Source organism: Canis lupus, chromosome 12 (genome assembly GCF_011100685.1).
Source record: "Canis lupus familiaris isolate Mischka breed German Shepherd chromosome 12, alternate assembly UU_Cfam_GSD_1.0, whole genome shotgun sequence".
Lineage (NCBI taxonomy): Eukaryota > Metazoa > Chordata > Mammalia > Carnivora > Canidae > Canis > Canis lupus.
In genome coordinates this window covers 44,696,200-44,714,793 of record NC_049233.1, presented here as the reverse complement: position 1 = coordinate 44,714,793, position 18,594 = coordinate 44,696,200, and the positions used below count along the sequence as shown (strand labels likewise).

At 38.6% G+C, this 18,594-nt stretch overlaps 1 protein-coding gene and 1 long non-coding RNA gene across 2 annotated transcripts in view; one reads left to right on the top strand and one right to left on the bottom strand.

Annotated features, from left to right (window-relative positions):
• Nucleotides 1–422: 422 nt before the first annotated feature.
• LOC111098344 lies at nucleotides 423–12,470 on the bottom strand. Its single transcript, XR_005367444.1, has 3 exons — nucleotides 12,368–12,470; nucleotides 6,769–6,808; nucleotides 423–788 (listed from the first exon to the last, which is right to left on the bottom strand). It is a non-coding gene; the product is annotated as an uncharacterized LOC111098344 (long non-coding RNA).
• A 133-nt stretch (nucleotides 12,471–12,603) lies between these two features.
• The window catches only part of CEP162 (centrosomal protein 162), a 97,700-nt gene continuing 91,709 nt past the window's right edge, over nucleotides 12,604–18,594 (top strand). Inside the window, 3 exon segments of the mRNA XM_038554647.1 lie at nucleotides 12,604–12,875; nucleotides 13,786–13,901; nucleotides 14,965–15,027. Coding sequence (XP_038410575.1) covers nucleotides 13,845–13,901; nucleotides 14,965–15,027 — 120 coding nt within the window. The 5' untranslated portion in view covers nucleotides 12,604–12,875; nucleotides 13,786–13,844.

Below are 18,594 nucleotides of genomic sequence, written 5' to 3'. Positions count from 1 at the left end.
AGGCAATCGCAAGCTGGGAGGCACTCCTGGCATGAACATTAGCCATCAGTCTCATAATCAACACCTCTCAACCCCACTCTCAGTTCTAACATTTATTATGGTGTGAACTTCAGTGTACTGGTAGGGTTGCATCTCTACCAAAGTTTATGTGCAGTTTGTTTTATTGTCGTTTTAGTTATAAGCTGGGTAATATAGCAATTGTGTGAAAGGTTTTCCATTATTTCAGATGAGAGTTAAAGCAATTTCAAAAGTAGTCAAATCCAGTTGGGTAATACTCATTCACACTAACATTTATGCTATGAAGATAGTAAAGAGCCCATTGTCTCCCTCTAGATTCTAGATGGCAAATGAGATAAAAGTCTTCAAATTCTTTAATATCACATATCATCATAATGAAATAAAATTTGATAGTTTTCCACACAGAAGATAATCATTAAATTTTTAGACATTAAATTTCATGCTAAGCATTCAATTTTGTGATCTATAACAGAACAGAAGAGAAAATCCTTCATACTATTAATTTTAACTGAGAAGTAACAAAGTATTTGTGAATAATGTTCATTTGTTTTAAGGATGAGATTTTTTTTACTTGGTATCCACTTAGATTTGGCATAAGAGCAATATGATTCTTCAACAAGCTCCACTGTCAGTTGTCAGCTGGATGCCTCTTGGAGGTGCAGAGAACTACTGATCCCCAGGCATTTAATAGCTCATCGCCAAAAAAAGTGGTCATTATTCTGCCAACATGCACCAAGCTTGCCCAAAGGAAATCAAACTGAAATAGCTAACTGGAAAGAAATGATAAAACAGTTAAAATGGAAAAATTGTATGAGGAATAAATTTACATAAATTCAGGAGGAAATGTAACTGTTCTCTTGTAAAACTCACTGATATACTGTTTTTACACATATTCAAACTTATTTTTTCATTCCACAGCTTACAACTTTCATCAGTGTGCCTGGGAAGTTTTGGCAGTACAGAAGTCCTTTATTTATTTTATTTTTCAAGATTTTATTTATTTATTCATAGAGAGAGATAGAGAGAGGCAGAGACACAGGCAGAGGGAGAAGCAGGCTCCACGCATGGAGCCTGACGTGGGACTCGATCCCAGGTCCCCAGGATCACACCTCAGGTCACAGGTGGCGCCAAACTGCTGTGCCACCGGGGCTGCCCAGCAGTCCTTTATTTTGATACGATTTTTTAACCTGGCTTTTTGAGCATCTCTCTATACCATTTAGTCTTGCTTGCATTCTGTCATATGTTCCACCCGTGAAGGCAGGAGCAGTACTTTGATTACACTATTAAAGTGTATGTTTGTCCTTTCCTTACTTTTGTCTCTAAATTGCTTTCTCATCTTTACCTTGAGCCCCTGTATTTCATCCAGTACACCAAGAAATCAAATAATATGTGAATTTCAAGCCTTACAAAGAAATATCTAGATTCACCATGACCGAGGTAGAGAAACAACAATGGAAGAAAGAAGTTTTGTTAGAAGTCTCAACCTCCATATTTACTCTTCCTATTTTAATATTTATTTTATTATTAAAGCAGTGTTAGCAGTGTTACTCTGGACCCCTTTTACAACATGACATCTTTATTATAAATGCACAACTTCGTTTATTTTCATTTAAGCTTTACATGACCTTAAACATTTGATTGTTCAGTATTCTGTGGATTTTTTAAAATAGAAAACTCTCACATTAGGAACTGCCCATGGAATAGGGATAAACACTTGAAATCCAACCATGTTAACAATTGCTTCTCTGAAAATTAAAGCCTTTATTCCCTTTTCTGATTGTAAATGTATTTTAAAATAGATATTAAACAGAGAACTTTAATTTTATCTCGGATCATTTATTTCTTCTCCAAAAAAAATCCCAACACAAAATTTAAAAAATGTAAATAAAGGTAATGCATACTTGAATGTTTCATATATTACTTTTCACTTTCCCTTTTTTCAAACTTCAAAAAAGACTACACTCCTCATGCAGATAATTAGAAAAATATAATAAAATATAAAGAAAATTCATCAAATCTGCATCCCAGCCCAGTTGACTTCCATGTATGGCCTACACAGGTTTTTTTCTCTCCTGGAGAAGAATTTAACAAAATTCAAATTACAAATTCTAAATTTGATATTTGAAAGTGTATAATATACTAAGATTTCAATCTTAAAAGGCCAAAGAACTTTTCAAAATTTAGAAAGAAAACAGCTTTTTGTTCTTGAAGAATTGCCAGAACTAAAAATGTAAAACAAACTCAGATTAACAGTATATTCTGGTTGTGTTATTCAGATCTTAAAAGATTGCTGATCTGAGTCAAAGGTATATGGTTCTCTTCTAAAGTTCAAATGTTACCCTCTCAGTAGCCTGTCCCTAATTGGTTTTTATTCCGTTTCCTTCTAGTCCTGCCAGCCCTGCCTTCCACCAGTGTGATTCAGAGGGCTGTGGCTCTGCTACAGAGGGCTGGGACTTCTCAGGCCTTCCAACTTAATCTCTGTGATGGTAGACGTCTCTGGTCATTTGTCTGCCATGTTCCCGATATCAAAACAAACCCACTAGATGTTTTGCTTCAAACAAAATATATTCGTGAAGGTGACATTTCCAAGCTCTATAAAAGGGTCCACCTCCACAATTAAAACCATAGCTGAGATTCTCCTGAGAGGCCTTCCCCTGAATCAGCCTATGGCCTTTCTTTAGATTTACACATAAAAAAAAAAACAACTATGTTTTAAAAACCCAGGGTTATTATTAATAATGTTAACATGTGATTACTTCTTTTATTTCTTGTAGCATCTGTGTTAGACATTTTTAAGTTAAAAAAAAAAACCTCAATTACAATTAAAACTAAATCAAATTCATCTCCTTTCAAAGAGTATCAAGAACTCAGAAACAACCTTGATATATGGAGGTTATAATCTCATGGATTTTATTCTCTTTTATAGAGAAAACAAAGTATTAACACCTCTCTTCCTGGGGTGGGCGGGTGGGGAGAAAAAGGGAGCGTAAATCCTGCATCTTATGTGTTACAAATAGCTTTCATAGCAGGTAAACAGCCTAAGTGTGTTTATTGTTGTAAGAAGAAGGAAATGAAACTGCAAAGGAGAGTTACTTTAAGTTACATTAACTTATAAGAAAAATGTGGCACAGATACCAAAACTTCTTCAGGCTTCCCAAAGACATTAGGGCGGGTAACTTATCCAGAAGGTAACCACCAGTGGTCAGCCTCATTCTAACTCTGAAGCACTCTACTCTTGAACAGTAAACAATTAGTTGAGATTTTTTTATTTGTTCTGAGTCCTTCAGAATTAAGACACAAAATGAAAGAATTTTCCGGTTGATGGAATATTCGTCCAGATTTAAAAGAAGCAACTTATTTGTTCATTCACTAGATCCTAGGAGAGTAGAGCATCTGTAGATTGATGCTGAGCAACTGCTGAGTTGATAAAGGACATTCTACAGTTCCCACATCTCATTGTATAGTCCTCCTGGACATTTGGTCATTGTTGCTACCATGGAGATTATAGAAAGTAATAATAGATCACCATGTTTATGTTGTGACTGTAATTACTCCTGCATAAAAATACTGTGTTTGCCTATGCACAGGCCAAAGGACTATTTCTCTAATACACAGGGATGAGCTGCAAGATGGTGTGTGGGAGATGAGGAGAGCATTAGCCCCATGCACCATTCAGGAAGTATTAAAACTTAGAAAAGTTTTAAGTTACAACTTAAACCATCAGATAGTAAAATAGGACCAAGAAATAAAGTCTGTAGTTTCTTTTTTTTTCTTTTTTTTTTTTAAAGTCTGTAGTTTCAACAACCATGGAACACCTACTTGTGCAAAACATTGGTATAATACAAAAATTAATAATGCAGCACCCAGCCTCAAAGTGTTTATGATTTGGTAGGAGAAAGAGAAAGAGTAGACATTCCATCAATCAATCAAATTTAAAAAAATTTCTATTTGAGATATAATCAAAAAAGAACTTGATTCCAACTTGGAATGTCAGAATGTCACTGAAGGCTTGGCTGCAAGCATGAAATAACTCTAAATTGGATGTCCTTTTGCTCCTTATGCAATTTTTCCAAAGTCAAGTAGATCATTTAATAAGGCAGTAGTGATACAGAACTAACTCCACTCTCATTATCCTTGATTATTGAATGTGGAATAGTGCAGGTGGTGGATTATTCAGAATTTTTCTTCATTTGGCTTTCACCATGAGAACCAGTTCATTGCTCATTAAAACCTCCTGCAAGGCAGGGTATGGAGATGAAATTCATTTTGGAACTTGTTAGAAGCATTGGTGAAAGATTTGGTGGAATTGTAGAAACAGTCTCTTCATATTTTCTTTTTCTCTCAAAGAAACCTTGTTTTCCATCCATGAGATTTATATGGTGACTAGAAAATGGTATGGGGGTTTTGACTTTCAGAATAAAAAAGTTCTTCACAAAAGAACTTTAAGAAAAAAAAATTTTCTCCCATTTCATATCAACTATTAATTTATATTTTTCCTTTTAAGGTTGATTATATAACCAAAATTAAACAAAAACAGGGTAGGATATTTCTCAACTAACAGAATACACCAGTAATTACATGAAGAGCAGAGTCTATGTTCATGTTAAAACTGAGGGACCCTGAGGTTACTTATGAATCAAGCAAGTACGAACAACAAAAAGTCTAAAAGTAATTTTTGGAAAACTCAAAGAATGACTTTAGAATAGCTATTATCATCAAAAAGGAGCATGGACTAAAATAATAAAATCTGTGAAGATTGCTGAAGTTCCAGATCCTAATTAGCCTCCCCCAACCACCACACATCATGGTCATTGTATGTAGAGAGGGATTTTACGTGTAAGAGCAGGCTGCACATACTAGCATAGCAGCATGAGGGACTTGAAAACCACTGGAAAAGACTGGAAAAGATACCCAGTAAGATACAACTGACTCAAAAAGGACAGAAGTGAGGGAAGGGACAATCGTATGGACACTAGTGAAGACTAAGTCTTAGCTGTTGACACAAATATTCCATGAAGATGGATTTCAGCATTAGTCACAGATTGTGCTTTACTATTTTGAAAGGCTCTTTGATAACTGTGATGTGCCTGACACTCCAGGAGACGAATAAACAAATAAAAACAAAATGCCTTTTTAGACACTAGATTGGAAAAATGGAACAAGTAATAATGGTGGTGATGACAGGTACGGAATTATTGCTTACCATTTTACACTATCACATGCATCATAAATAACATAATAGCTAAAATAAACTAAGCATTGTGATATACAAGTCCCAGTTCAGAATTTTTATGTTATAACTCATTTATTCCTCACAACACTATGGTGTAGATATACTGTTGTACCTGTAATTTGGGAAGGACAGTGTCACCTTCTAATCCAAATTTCTTGTACAAATCAAATACAGTATCTCTGAACCAGCTCCCCATCCTGCAGGGGTTCCTTTTGCCCACTGGTGGCCTCTTTGGCTGGCCAGAGTCAGCTATTGAGAGGCAGCACAGGCGACTTGCAGGTGCTGGTGACACTGGATTCCAACTTCAGTGGGAAGAATTTTGATTGTCCAATGTCAACTCATGTGACACAGCATTTTTTAAACCCCATTGTTTTTAATTGTAGTAAAATACACATAATAACACTTAGCCATTTTTAAGTGTAGAGTTCAATAGTGATAAGTACATTCACACTGGTGCGCAATCTTCAGAACTCTTTTTAAATCTTGCAAAACTGAAACTCTATCCCCATTAAATAACCCACAGACCTACCATTTTACTTTGTTTTTCTATAAAAAGGATTCTGGATACTTCATATATGGAAAATCACACAATATTTGTGTTTTTATAATACACTCATTTCATGTGCCACAGCACTTTTGAAAACATGTAAACTTTGTTAATGCAAACATATTAACAATCATTTTATATGGAGGTTTTGTTGTTATTTTTACCAAAAAAGGGCAATGGCAACTGATGACTTGTGTGTTTTTATAACCCCCCAAAAGTTATTTTCACTTATTGGTTTTTTGCATTTCTAATAATTTAACTAGATCAAGAAAAGTTTAAAATCAACACATGCTACCAATGATAAGCAAAAAAACAGATCAATATCAGATATCAAAAATTTATTGTCAATATGATATCTGAGACATTTTGCATTGCCAGTTTCTCAGATCCGAGGTTTCTGACTCTTTACTATGATTTATGAAGTATATAGGCTACGTTCATTAAGAAATGCATTCCCAAGCCCTTCTAAATTTTAATTCTATTTATTTTCTCTTGTTAATAAGTGCAATACTTTTGTCAATTATAGGCCCCACAAACCCATTTGAAATTAAATGTTATATATTTCCAAGATAAATAGTAATCAACAATTTGCATTTAAAACTTTATTCTTAAGGTAAAAATTGAAAGTCCCAAAGTCAAATATAGCCTGATGTTCTTGTAACCCATCAGATCACTTTATTCTTAAAAATTATTTTTCTTCCCTTACAAACTATACTGGAATTAAAACAAAAAAAAAACTTAATAAAACAATAATATGAGATCATAATGAAATAAAAATGATGTTTAGACTGTCACTTTTCTTTTTAAAAAAAACCTTCTAAGGATGGTACAACTCAAATTTCAAACTTTAGTTTATTTTCAACAAAATTCCAATTTTCTGTTCAACATTGTCCTTTCATGACCTCTGATGGTGAAAGTGTAAACTGACATTACAAATACCAACCGAAATAATGTCACAAAATCCATTTACCTTATTATTGAAGATCCTTTTCCTTTTCACATTTATTTACCTTGAGGATGTAATAGTATCAATTATTCAACAATATAGAAAGATTGTTGGATAATTTCATGCTACTTTAAAGCATTAAAAAAAAAGCTCTCTTACAGTCTGTAAATCTCTGTATATGTGCACATTATATAGCAGAATGAACATTTCAATGATACAGTAACTTACTACTGTGACTACTAGCTCTCAAATATAAAGTGAATAAGGTTTGGAGAAGTTGAAACAATTATGTTAATTTTTAAAATCATCACTCTTCCTAAATTTCTGTACATATGAATAATGAAGCATAATTGTATATTGAGACCTGAATTATTTGCATGTATTTATCTTAAATTAGCTAATAAGATTAATGTCTTGGCCTGAGGTTCCTCCTGAAAAGGCTTTCCCACAGGTAATTTATCTGGGAATAGACCTCAGAAGCAGGAATAACGAACAGGGGAGTAAAGACAGGAAGAAGGGAAAGATGAATTAGGGATGCATTATGAAAATGACTATGGTTAGGGTTGCCTGGGTGGTTCAATCAGTTAAGTGTCTAACTCTTGATTTTGGCTCAGGTCCATGATCTCAGGATTGTGAGATCAAGCCCCACATTGGGCTCCAAGCTTGGCATGCAGCCTGCTTAAGATTCTCTCTCTCACTCTCCCTCTCCAAAAGAAGAAAGGGGTTGCTATGGCTATGGCCAACCTCTGCTGGATTCCATAGACCTTCTAATGAAGGTATAACTTTAATGAAATCTATGAAATAAAATGAGAAAGACTTTTCTATGGGCTTCCATCTCCCACAGGTAGAGATGGCCCCATGGACACTGGCCACTACATAACCACTTGTAGGTTGCACATGTATGGCATTTCAATGGATATTCCACACTTCCATGTCAGAAAATTTCCAGGGAAGGAAGTGAGAGGCTTACATCTCAGCCAGAGATGAGGCACTCTCCAGTTGCACCTGCAGGAAGCTGGTCAAGATCTATAAGGACTGGTTGTAGAAACAGTGACTTCTGTAACATGTAGGGCTGAGAGGATTTTAAGTGGGGGACAAAGTGGTAACTGATGCAGTAGAACCTTTGCACTACTCAGATCCACCCTTTCTCTCCATTAACTCCACTCCATCACCAAATATCTTTCAAGGTACTAGCCAGCTACCATTTCTGCAAGAGGGTCTGTGGAACTAATGGTTCCAAAGTCTTGTCCATCATCATCATCTCTCTCCTCCGTTAGTTTATTTTAAATTTCTCTCATCTTTGGCTAGCATCTCAGTTGATCTAAAGTAGCTTGCCTGGTAGAATGACCCAGATCTTCTTATTCTAGGTTTAGTTTAAGGGCATAGTTGCTATAACTGTCCATTCACCATTATCACCTGGCACTAAAAAACCAGGTGATGCATCGGTCAAGTCCTTAGATATCTCCCCCTGCCTCCATTATATATCAGCAACCCAGGCTTTTTATGCTTATAAGGGTAGATTAATCCTATAAATACATTGACATTAATTCCCTTTTACCTGATAATATAGAAATGAGGACTCCCAAATGACAAGGTAATAGTCAAGTTCTGTGGAACTCCTTTACTTTGTCTTCTGGTGAAAGTTTTCTCCTTTTTTTAAAGATTTTATTTATTTATTCATGAGAGACACAAACAGAGAGGCAGAGACATAGGCAGAGGGAGAAGCAGGCTCCCCACAGGGAGCCCGATGTGGGACTCAATCCCAGATCCTGGGATCAGGCCCAGCCGAACAGACGCTCAACAGCTAAGCCACCCAGGTGTCCCAAGTGTTCCCCTTTTTGGAAACCAGGACCTCTTACCCAGAAGAGCCTAAGGTTTCAGGGACAGAAGGAATAAACTTTGAAAATGGGTCCCTAGGAGTATTGGCGAAAGGGATCAATTGTACTTCTATCCCTCGGTTCCTAGAAGGACACAGCACCATATGCCAGGCATTGATACAGCACATATGTCTTACCCTTTCTCCAACTTTAGCTTAGCCTTCAATAGGCTAGTCCACTATTGCATTAAGTCATCTGTTTCTGGGTGATATGTGGTCATGCACCCATTGTTTCATGAGTTTTGTCAAAAGTTAATCCCTTGAACAAAAGTAACATTATGGGGAATGCCATGCCAATGAGTAAGGGTATTTTCTAAACCCTGAGTTGGTGGCACTGGTGGAGGCTTTACTGGCAGAGAACGTGAATTCATTACCATACTAGGTTTAAATTCCAGCAAAGATGAATTGTTGCCATTTCCAGGTAGAAGGGGTCTGATAAAGTTACTTTGATATTAAGTGACTGGTTGGTGTCCTTTAGGGACTATATCACATCAAAGACTCAGTATCAATCTCTTTTGCTGACAAGTTGGGCATTTAGAAAACTGATCTATTAGTAATTAGAATACTTATCTAGTACTAGATCAGTATTAGGAAAGGGAGCCCATTCTGTTATGCCCATAAATTGCCTTCTTCCCAGCCACGGTATGTTTTTTCATGGACCAATTGTCCAAAGAGTGGGGGTCTAAAGATGAAGGGAGAGTGTAGCTGATATTCACAGGACAAACTAACCTATTTGGTTGTTGTCTTTCTATTCAGAGAATGCTCTTTTGTGGACATTAACACAAAACAGGACAATCTTCGAGCTATGTGTCACCCTCCCACAGATCTAGCTATATGCCTCTTTTATCCAGATTTCCTTGTCTCTGTTTTTTTAAAGACATTATTTACTTATTTTAAAGAGAGAGAGAGAGAGAGAGTGAGAGAGAGCAAAAGCGAGAGAGAGAACACATAAGCTGGGGAAAGGGGCTGAAGGAGAGGGAGAATCCAGCTTCCCGCTAAACAGGGAGTCTGACACAGAGCTGGATCCCAGGACCTTGAGATCATGACCTCAGCCAAAGGCAGACACTTAACCAACTGAGCCATCCAGGTGCCCCATCTCTGGTTTTTTGATCTTGCTTTATCAAGGCCTCTGACCAAAAGTCCAAGCCATTTGATACTATCCAGTAGTCTACGTATATCTATACCTTAGGTCACTTCTACCAAAACATAAAGTAATTGAAGTGTTCTGCTTGGAGCTCTTCCCACTGAAAGGATTTCCATTCACTATATTCTTTTAAGGATACCTCTGAGTGTGGCAGTAGTATGACAACAGTCTTTTCATGGTTGCCATTAATATGCTACTCTAACCAACATGTGAATAATCCCAGAATATTTTGCTCTTTTATTCATTAGTTCGGATATTTCTAGCCATCATCAGATCTGCTAGATCATATGACCCAAGCTTCCAGCAAGCTTGTACAACTACCATATATGCAGCAGAACTTTCTCTGCTCTAATATCCACATCCAATAAATGGGTTGGTACATTATTCTCCAGTACAGTATATGCTGCCTTTAAAATCAAAATAAACCTACCAAGCACTATGCGTCTTAGTGGCAAGCTCTAATGTGTATCAATTTGTTCTTTACCTTTATCTTTTTGGTCCCAGCATGTCCCAAACAGTAGGTAACCTAAAACTTCACCAATATGGCAGTGCCATAAAGTTTTGTGTGGCTTATCTTCTACTCTCTGGTTTGGATGTGCCTAAGGAAGATAACCTAGAATAATTTCCACCTCCACTCACCAACTACAATTAATGTAAGGCCATCAATATAATAAACCATAATGATATCCTGTGAAATGTCAATACAAATTTCCTACAGATTACATTCTGATAGAGTACAATGAGAGTTAGTTTAGCCAATGGGGTTTGAAACAGTGCATGTGAATGATTGTCCCACCCAGATGCATGCCAACTGCTTTCACGCTTCTACTGAAGAGAATTTAAAAGACCATATTTACTAGGTAATAGTAGCATGCCAAGTGCTGTGAACTGTGTTGATATCTTCCAGTTAAGCAAATATGTCTGACACAGCAGCTGAAATTAGTGCCGGCACTTGCTTAAGTTTACTGTAGTCCATGGTCATCCAAAACCCATCTATTTTTCTGTAGGATCCAAAAAGATTGAAGACGGATATGCAGGGTTTACTATCCCTACAGCCTTAAAGTCTTTCAGTGTGGTGCTAATCCCTGTCATTCCTCCCAGGAAGTGGCATTGGTTTTGATTTGCTCACTTGGATGGGAGTGGGGTATATCTAGGGGGTTCCACTTGGTTCTTCCTACCATAATGGCTCCACAGATCAGGAACCAACACAGTAATTCGAGTTCTTCCAGTTATAAGTTTACTTGGCTATCTTATATATCTCAATTGTTCATTGGGGGTGGGGATACAATCACAGGGAAGGCCACTGACCCACTGTACCTTTGTGAAACATACTTGGGCTAGAACTCTTATTTTCATCTGGTCTCCATATGCTACCACTCTAACTGGAAGACTATTATGGGATTTCAGTTTCCCTGACACCAGTGGCAGTTCATACCCCTTATCCAGCACTGTGTAAAAAGCCTGAGAATTCTTATTTCAAAATTTGTGTAAAAAATGGATCATGCCCACTGTCCATTCCAAAACTCTCCAAATACAAAAACAACTACGAACTAGTTAAGAGATCTGTTTTAAATTGTACTGGCTAGTTTTAATATCTAGAAGTAACTAAAAAGTTATGGAATCTAAAATTTGTCTAAGGTGATAAGAAAAGTGATAGAAGTATTTAACACAGCTCTGTTTAAAAAAGTGATCATTAAAAATAAAATAACACTATGTTTATACTCCAAAAAGTTGAGATGTCTCAGAAAACTGGTTATGGTCCAACCTGTTGGGTGATTTTCTCGAGCTGTATTCAGTGGCTCCAGAGCAGGTGTTTTATTGGGTAGGCATGCTCCAAGGGCACTGGGGCAAAGCTATTGAAAGTATTTGCAAAACGCTTTTGGAAGGATGATAGAACAGAAGCTGGATAAGAGAGGAGGTGAAAACAAGTCTTGGATTCTGGTTTAGCCACTATGGCTTTGAGCAAGTCATTAACCTCTCTGCTTCAGTTTTCTCATCTATAAAATGAGGACAACTTCAAAGAGACATTGTGCATCTTTTTACGTGGATTCCTTCGGATTGAGTACAAGAGTGTAAGTGCATTAAGTGAAATAATGCACGTGAAGCTCCTATCAACCTATGTATTCAATAAATAGTAGCTTTTAAAAAAAAAAAAATCTCATTATTCAAATCTTTGTCTGAGGGCACAGCTCCTGGCTGTATGCATTTGTATCACAATAAACACTTGCCGGTTGAAAAGTTTGGGCTGGTGAGAATGAAGTCCTTAACCTATGTCTGCCAGTGGCAATCCTTTCAACTGGTACTTTACTTCCACCTTCCTAAATGACGTCCTCTGAAACTGAAACTTGCGTGTGTTTTAGAGGAAGAAAGGGCAAAACTAAAATTCAAAATTCAAGAAAAATAATTGTAAAACGCCACTACAGAGTGGGAGGGAGTAAGGGGAGGGTAGAGGGAAGCCACAGACATGCTCCAAGACGAGCAGCAGGTTGGGATGTGCGTGTGTATTTTCAATTGTTTGCCCACTAGATGGTGGAACAGAGCCCCTATCCTCATGACAAAATTCTTTCTCACGGATCTGAGTTTCTCTCACAACGCCTACTCACGGGTTTGCACGTAGAGGAATCCAATAATTTTTTTTTTTTCCTTCAAATTTTCCGCTCGGAAAGCGGAACCGAAACCACAAAGGTGGGGAACGTTAGAAGAAACGAGACGTGCGGAGATACAAGGACTAAGGGAGCTAAACTACATTTCCCAGGAAGCTACGGGCTCGGCCTACAACACCCAGCATGCCTGGGTTCCGCCTCTCGAGAACCGCCCCCCTCCCCGCCCCCGCGCGCCCTCCACTTTTCCAAGGAGCACAGAAAAGGCTGTGGAGTCTCGTTGGTGCAGCAGCGACGGCTCTTACCCTCCAAATTATTCTGAGCCGCAGCAACTGCCACCTTCTCGTAGCGGAGAAAAGACAGTAACTGCTGTCCCGTGGGGCCCGCAAGCCACGTGACCGGCCCGAGTCATGTGACTCGGGTTTCAGGCGGCCGAAGTGTGTTACCCTGGTAACTGTTGGGCCCTCCCCGCAGACGTTTGGGATGGCGCGGAGCTGGAGCTCAGAGACAGGTAGGTGAGGCTTCCCGCTCGGTTGACCCTGACCGAGAGTGTCCTCAGACCCGCTCCCCTCCTCCGCCCACGCTCCATTCAAGTGCGTCTTTGTCTTCCGGCCGCTCTGGAACCCGCGCTTCCTGGAGCCGGGATCCCCCTCCGCCCAGGGTCTTGGGGCAGGACCTTAACTGCACACACATCCTACACTGATCAGAAATGCTAAAGAGGCCGGGAGTTGATATTCTGCAGGTTGGGAAAAATACTGGCCGGGGTTCTTTAAACGAATGAATTGGGTTCATTAGACAGGTGGGGAGAGCTTTGTGTTACAAGTTATGCATAGTTTTGTTGCCTTTCCCTCCCTCCAAAGGGAACACAATTCGTTTTGATCTGTACACTCCACTAACTCTATTTTAGGTAGACCTTGAATCTTAATGAATTGCATTTTGTCTGTATCCAGAAACAGTCTGGTTTGCAAGACTATTCATATGCACTGATAACAGACCGAATGATAGGGCGACACAAACTCTGTCCTGTGCTTTGCAGAAAAGAAATGGCCTTTTGGACTTGCTATTTTTAAATTTTTGACAGATTCCTTGAGAGGACCTGATTTGTTTCAGGGAATATTAAATAACACACACACACACACACACACACACACACCATAGGTTTAGGAAATGTTGCGGAGACCACCCTTCAACAATTGGGTGTTAACAATGAAAATGTAATTCTGGACCCTAAGTACAGTGCAAACTGTAAGAGCTGCTTTTCCAAAGCAGTTTTATTCATGAATTCAGGATCTCTTGTCAAGGTTATTGGTCAATAATTGTGCATGTATACTAAACCATAAGACAAATGTCTGAGGATTAAGTCTGGTTGCTCATAATGTGATATTAATTTCCTCAGAGCATACTTATCTCTTGTTATTTAGTGTTTCCAGTGTTGTAAATACTTTGGAATGTTTACCTTGGGAAGTGAAAATTCTTGATTATGGCTCACTATTCCAAAGAAGAGCTGGATGAAGAGTTTGAGCAGTTCATGAGAGAGGTAAGTTTTATCTTTTTAAAAGCTACATTGTGAACTTTGTAAACTTGTGTCACAAGAAATTCATCTTTCAGTTCTCTTTCACTTCTAATATGCAATCAGTTTGACAACCTTGAAAATAAAGCAGCCAGTTATTTTATCAGCAAAGTGGGTTTATTTAGGAATGACAGAGAAACTACCATTCAAAACATGCAGGCTATGGCAAAACCATAGGCAAATCCTGAGACCAAAGGAGAGGAACCATTACTTTACAGAGAAAATGAGAAAAGTTGGGAAGGGCTTCCTTGAATGAAAGTCCATTGTAGGAGAGAGAGAGTTCAGGGTGGTCACAGTTTCTCATTGGTGGAGTTGTGGCTGTTTCTTACTGGCTGCGCTAGTTGCTCTGCTTGGGGAAATTCATTCTTTCCTTTGCTGGAAAATGCAAAGGTTCCATTTCTTGCCAGTGGGTTCTGCAATTGATGATGAGTTAATAGCGCATGAGAGCTCCCCCTTCTGGCCTCCTGATTGTATTTCAAATGTTTTCTTTACTTTCACATTATTCCCTTTTGATCCAGATCTTTCCTCAAAAGCATCAGTGACCAAGAGTTGGGTCATCCATGTCTCAGTGCCAGAAAGGACCTTTCTTGGGTGTCATGTCCCACGCCAGAAAGTGTATAGCAGTTAGAACCCATTTTGGACCATATTTGAATAACGAGGAAGGTCCTTAGGAAGGAAAACTCTCAGGCATTTCCCATACAAAGTCTATATCTTTTTGAAGTCATATGCGTAAGAGATCATCTTGAAGTGGTGAGCTAGCATCACCTTATTGGGTACATAGGTTTCTACAAAGTTTGACAAGCAACTGATGCAAAACTTAAAAATTATTATACAAAACATAACTAAAAGGAACATGACAATTCCAAAATGTATGATGGTTCTGAACCGTGACCCTAGGTCTGAAGAAAGCCATCTGAACAAAAGACCAGCGAGAATCATGTGAAATTCAGCATTAGTCATGTGCTTATCAAATTCAGTAGTCAATGTGCTTATCCCCTAACTTTGTGCAATTGAGTTTCTATTTTTCCAGAAAAGTTTATCCATGTGTAGTAAGTGGTGTCTGCTATCACACATATGCCTCCTTGCTCAGCAGGTAAGTAATACAGAGCTATGTGATTGTTCAAAACTACTTTAGCCAACGAGCTGAATAATCATTGTTGGGTTACTATTGTTTTGGCTGTAGAATTGACCAGCTCTCTTAATTTTAGGGAAAATTTTCTGATTGTGTCTGTTAGACTTACTCTGCAGGGAGAAAGTTTCTCTCTATGGAGGCAAACCTGGAATTTCATGCCTCCTGGAAGTTCTCATTTCAGATGACCATGAAGGTTTAGTGACGGTAGACCGATAGGAAGCTGCTAATTCGTTGTGAACCAAAAATAGAACAGTGAATACAGCAGGAGCACATTGTTCTTTTATCCATCAGCAGTCAAGGCAATTAATTGCCCAAGCCTAGGGGCCATTACCAAAACCTCCACAGTTAGAAAAGTAGCCAGTAGCTGCACATAGGGCTCCCTCATAAGTATTAGCATTTATGGACCCATTTGTCAGTATAGAGGCATTAACATTATTCAACCAAGACTCAAATACCATGTTATCACATATTGAAAGTTTTCCTGAATATATGGGTATGACAGCCAGCTTACAAGTGGCCTAACTTACATTGGCTGTTCCCCAGCGTGTTTTACATATGTATTCAAGAGATCTTGTTTCTCCTGCCTAGGGTTGGGTTAAATTGAGGCAGGGAATACGTATGTATGGATTTAAGTTCTAACTTTATAAAATGGATCTGGGGAACACTTTAGGCATGTAGTGGCAATTGGGCTTCCAGCAAAATGACTTGTAGGTGAGCTAAGGGATCACTGTTGCTGTGGGCAGATTGAGGTTTCTGGTGCCACATCCCATAATCAGAGAAGTTCCCCCTTTTGCTGGAGTTGGGAAATGTGGGTAAGCATTATCTATCCATGGAAGAGAGGCAAAAAATAAAGCCTGGTCCAGTCATTTTGTGAAAGTTGTCTTTATCAGATGTCTGCTTTAATTCCTGGAAACTTTACTTTCAGATCACCAGTTGATTTACAGGTCCAGTCTGGGTTTAGTGCTCTCTTTAGATGTGACATGTGAATCCAGGAGTTCGTTTCTTGAAATTTGGTGACACAAGGGTTGGTAAATAGTACCTAATAGGGCACCTCCAACAAGGTTGAAGAGAGAACTTTTTGAGATGTCTTTTGCAGTAGACAAAAATTTCTCGGTTGCAGCGTGACACTTAAGGCCTTTGTCTCCTGAAAATGTGCTGTGAAGCTAGTTCTACTAAAGCATGGTTATTCTCAACAAAAGCAATTAGGCCTTTACAATATTGAAGTGGATCTCTTTTTATCAGCTGTGGGTCAGACAAGGCAGGAGCCAGGTGCATCAGGTGCCCTGTGACTATCTCAAATGGTGTGAGAATTAATGAGTTACAAAAGGGGTGGATCTCAGATTTGGAAGGATCCTATTATGTGCTTGCGTGGGCAGCACATATACTAGCAGGACCTAATTGTAGTGCTTTTGGCTAGGTTAGTTGAAGTATCTTCACAGATTTTGCCAATTGAGTCTTAATGGTGCTATTAATGTGTTGATTGGGCCATTAATGCCTGAGGATTGGAGTTGGTAAGCACCGGGATAATGCTGTAGTACCAGCCAAACAGCATAGGTTTATTGATGAACTTGACCGTTCCCTGATCACTGTGAAGCTTGAGAAGGCTTCCACAGGTAGGAATAATTTTTTTTTCTAATAGGATTTTAGCTACAGAAGAGGCCATACCCTATCTGCAGGGGAAAGCTTCAGATCAGTGAGAAAACAGACAATGACCAAAACATATTATATCCATGAGACAGGGGGAGCTGAATAAAATCCATTTGCCAAACTTTGAGCGGTCCATGGGGCAATTTAAAATGCCAGGGGCTGGTGTGGATGGGTTTCTTAGGTTTGTATTTTGGACAGGTGGGGCAAGCAAAGTAGGCAATTTTTATGGGCTTTTTAATATTTCTCTACCAGAATTAATTCATAAAGGCTGTCTTATCAGTAGAGCAATAATTAATGCATGCACAGTGGTTAGTAATGAGATTTTTGAGACTCTGGCAGTACTGGATTGTTATTTGGCTCAAGCCAGAGTTCTCTATTTTTATCAAACCAACAATTTTTAGATTTCCATTATTGTTTTTCTTTCTCTGGGGCCAATTGTTGGGCATCTCATGTCAGTTTTATAGATTATCATTTGAAGCAACATCCCTTTGGACCATGACAGAGGGTTGTTTCTCTAAACCAATTGAGAGAAAGAATTGTGACAAGCCCCTGTAGTTCCTCAGAGCCCAGTTACTGAGCATTAGGAAAACATTGGAAAGATTAGTTGAAGGACTTGATGGCATTTGGAGTGCTTAAGTTTGTAACAGTCTTTTTTCCAGAGTCTGGTTTTTTGCAATCATGACAGATCATCAGGTGAGTTTGGGGTTTGTTTAGGGGCCTCCATTTGTTAGAGATGAAAATTAAGGATTTTAGTGGTCTTACTTTTAGTCAAATCATCTAGGATGTAGGCAAGCTGGTTCGCTAAATTAACTAAATCTGGGGCAGACATAGTTGCCCATTCCATCCTGGTCCTTTTAACTTGAAGGGAAAGATCCAGTTTAGCCAGTTAATGAACACAGAATTAAAAGCTACTTGAGTGGACTCGACGTCTAAAATTTTCCTTAAAAAATAATCTGAAGTCAATTGTAATAATCATAACCAGGTTCATCAGGTTTTTGTGTGCAAGCCTGATGATGTTCTAATCATCAGGCTTAGGTACAGCTTTTGTAATTGCTCTGTGAAGACTTCTAGTGAATGTTCAGCCTCCTGCCAGAAGTCAGAGATCTGTTTTTCTGAATCTCTTTCAGGATTTTTCTATCAAACCAGTTTCATCCAATGTTAAGCCCGGCACTCCCCAACCAGCATGTGAACTAATTAATATAAATCTGAGAAACCTAGTCAATAAGTTTGAATACCTGTGTTAAATTCCTCAACAAATCTATGAGGATCCTCAGTAACTTTGGGAAAGTTTTTGACTGTAGCCTGTAGTTCAGCTTTAGTCCAGGGAACATAAGAAACTAGTTTAGCAGTTAGATCCTTAGAGGGCTTGATTTTAAAGGGGTTGGGTTCTGATAGGTTCAGAGAAAGAGAGCTGGGAGAGGTTCGGAGTAAAATAGAAATTCAGAAAGAAGAGTAGAATGAGGAAGGGTCTGAAGGGGCTGAGGATAGCGCTGCACGGAAGTAGAAAGATGGCAGCAGAGCAGTGGCCTGAGCACATGCTGACTGCTGCTGTGAGTGTGGAGATGAAGAATCCATCGGAACAGAGAGGGGACTCAGAAGCCCTTTTGACTTCTCTCAGTTATTTAGTAGCTTCAGTTGATTTAGAAATGGCATTTTGCAAAGAGACAGTTTTAGAGTCCTGACTATGTTTGGAAGCCTCCAGGTACCAATCAAAACAGGCATTCCATTCAATTTGTTTAATTTTAGAGCTGTGGTCTTCTAGTTTGGTTTTGAAAGAAGGAAGCTTGAGGAGATCAAAAGGTCCCCAATGATAGTCATTGAAATTCTAAATTTAGCTAAGTTGGTCTATTTCATTAGCAGTGTGCTTGAGGAGGGATCATA